Genomic DNA, 2,187 nt, shown 5'->3' with positions numbered 1-2,187 from the left:
GATAATATTAATTTACAAATGAGTATTGGTTGATTTTGCGTCCAGAAATACTCGGGAAAACGGTTTTATATGAATTCAATGTTATTTCTGATCATAAAAACTTGAAAAAATATCATTCTTATCAAGGGCCCTCTTTTTACATCTCGCCCAGAGCCTAAAAATTGTCAGGAACGGGCCTGCATGGAACTCATAGCTTCTTATTGTTTATTAACTATAATGGTATGGAGTTTGTTGTTTTGAAGATGATAGGAAGAGATGAGGCAAAGGTATATTTATAGTGGTTTTGTGAACCCGCAACTTTTTAAATTATATGAGAGCTAGACAGGTGCATGCACATGGTTGTGAGTCATGAGATGGTAACCCATACATGCTCCCCACCTGTCCCTTTAGGATACACATCAAGGCACGTAGATGGACATTGAATCAGCTGCTGCCCTTTCCCTTTCTTTATTGAATTTCCTCCCTTCTCAAAAACATACATTTCAATTAAAAAATATTCAAAGACTTGACTTAGTTTTTCAGAAGAATTGGAGTTGTTTTATAAGTTATAAACAGTGATTTAAGTGAGTTTGGTTGAGGGGAGACATTTGACAACCATGCATTGAGGGAGGATATCTTCAGTTCAATAGGTGGGAAAGAGAGATCATACAACAAAACTAGTTCACAACTTTTATCAACTATATGCATATATATAATTCTGATATGAAGCCACCCTCTTTCAACCAAGCAAGGAAAAACACAAGAAGATCTTCTTGATTGGTATATAAAACAGGCCAATTGCTTAAATATATGTATTTACATCTTAATTTACAAGAAAATGAGAACAAAAACGACTTGATGAATTGGTTCAAGTCTGGGATCATGGAGTATAACTTTTCCATAGCAAATAGTAGCATCATGTAGTGGAATTAATCAAGTTATCTTGATCAAAACAGCTGGATGTTTAGTTTAGTTAGGACCCCAACAGCTCAAATACATGACTTTTCTCAATGACTCCTCCGATTGACTTGTTTTCTCTAGTTGTAGGCCTTTGCTAGAAGCCATGRCCGCCGGTGATGACAGGTTTTTGGTGTGGGAGATTGACCGGAGATTGGATTTGGYGTGGTGGTGGATGGTTCTGATGGTGTAGTTCCATCGTGCAAACCCTTGATCTTTGAGTGCCTCTACCAATCCAACGGTTCCGGCCACCATCCATGCTCTGCTTGTTGAACTCATGCTATTTCAAGATTGTTGTTTTTTTCTTAAATTGAAAGTAAGGTGCAGATGATCGATGAAGCAGCAGAAGGGTGGAATGGGGTATAAATAGATGTCAAGTGAAAGAGCCCCAAGTTTTTATGATATCGAAACTGGAAACAGAAGCCAATGGTTTGAGAGCACCCAATTGTCAATAATACCCTTCTTCCATTCCACTTGCCGGTTGGCTCATAGACTTCTATATTTATTACTTTTTTTTATTGATTTTAAATAGAAAATTTTATTTTAAAATATGAGTTTCTAATTTCTATGCTTTATGTGTTCCAATTTCAATTTGTGAAAATAAAAATATGTTTATTCTATTACAATGGGAAGGTTTTTAAAAATCACAAGACCTTTTTGATTTTCATAGATTAAATTTCGGATAACTTAATTTTTTTTAAATATATTAAATAAATTATGTAAAAGTATATATAAATTGATGAATATAGTAAAATCATGAAAAGAATCTAAAAATGTAAGAGACTTTTATATTTTAAATGATTATATTAATAGATATTTTTTAATAACTAAATCTTTAATCACTGTAAAACTAATTATAGATCTTTAAATAAAACTAACCCAATAAAAGGAATATAACATTCTGATTTGTAGGCAATTGGACTATCCCAAGTTAATAAGGAAAATAAAAGAAACTATCATTAAGATGGTACCTTAAGTCTTTTATTTTTTTTTATTGTTGGTGGATTGTGTTTGATGGAGTTCAATGGTTGTTCAGTTGGCTTATTCTCGACTAGTTTATGGGAGAATGGTTCGTGAAAAGCAAACTGTATCAAGTGTTGTTTTTATTCTTTGAAACTACAAGATATGCGTATGATTTTCTTTGTTCTATCCTTTTACTAGTTAATATCAACCAACATGGTTTAGGTTGATCTCGTCTTTTTTTTTTTTTATCGAGTAGGAGTGTGTCAGCTAGAGCTCAGATCAGGGCTA

The 2,187-nt window shown here is 33.2% G+C and overlaps 1 protein-coding gene across 1 annotated transcript; it reads right to left on the bottom strand.

The window, feature by feature from the left end:
- Nucleotides 1-758: 758 nt before the first annotated feature.
- LOC112528176 lies at nucleotides 759-1,363 on the bottom strand. Its single transcript, XM_025139137.1, has one exon. The coding sequence runs from the start codon at nucleotides 1,213-1,215 to the stop codon at nucleotides 949-951; it is 267 nt and encodes an 88-aa protein (XP_024994905.1). The 5' UTR covers nucleotides 1,216-1,363; the 3' UTR covers nucleotides 759-948.
- Between the last annotated feature and the right edge of the window lie 824 nt (nucleotides 1,364-2,187).

This window comes from Cynara cardunculus (genome assembly GCF_001531365.2).
Source record: "Cynara cardunculus var. scolymus isolate 2C chromosome LG 15, CcrdV1, whole genome shotgun sequence".
NCBI classification, from domain to species: Eukaryota; Viridiplantae; Streptophyta; class Magnoliopsida; order Asterales; family Asteraceae; genus Cynara; species Cynara cardunculus.
Note: the sequence above shows the minus strand (reverse complement) of the source record. Positions and strands in the feature narration are given on the sequence as shown.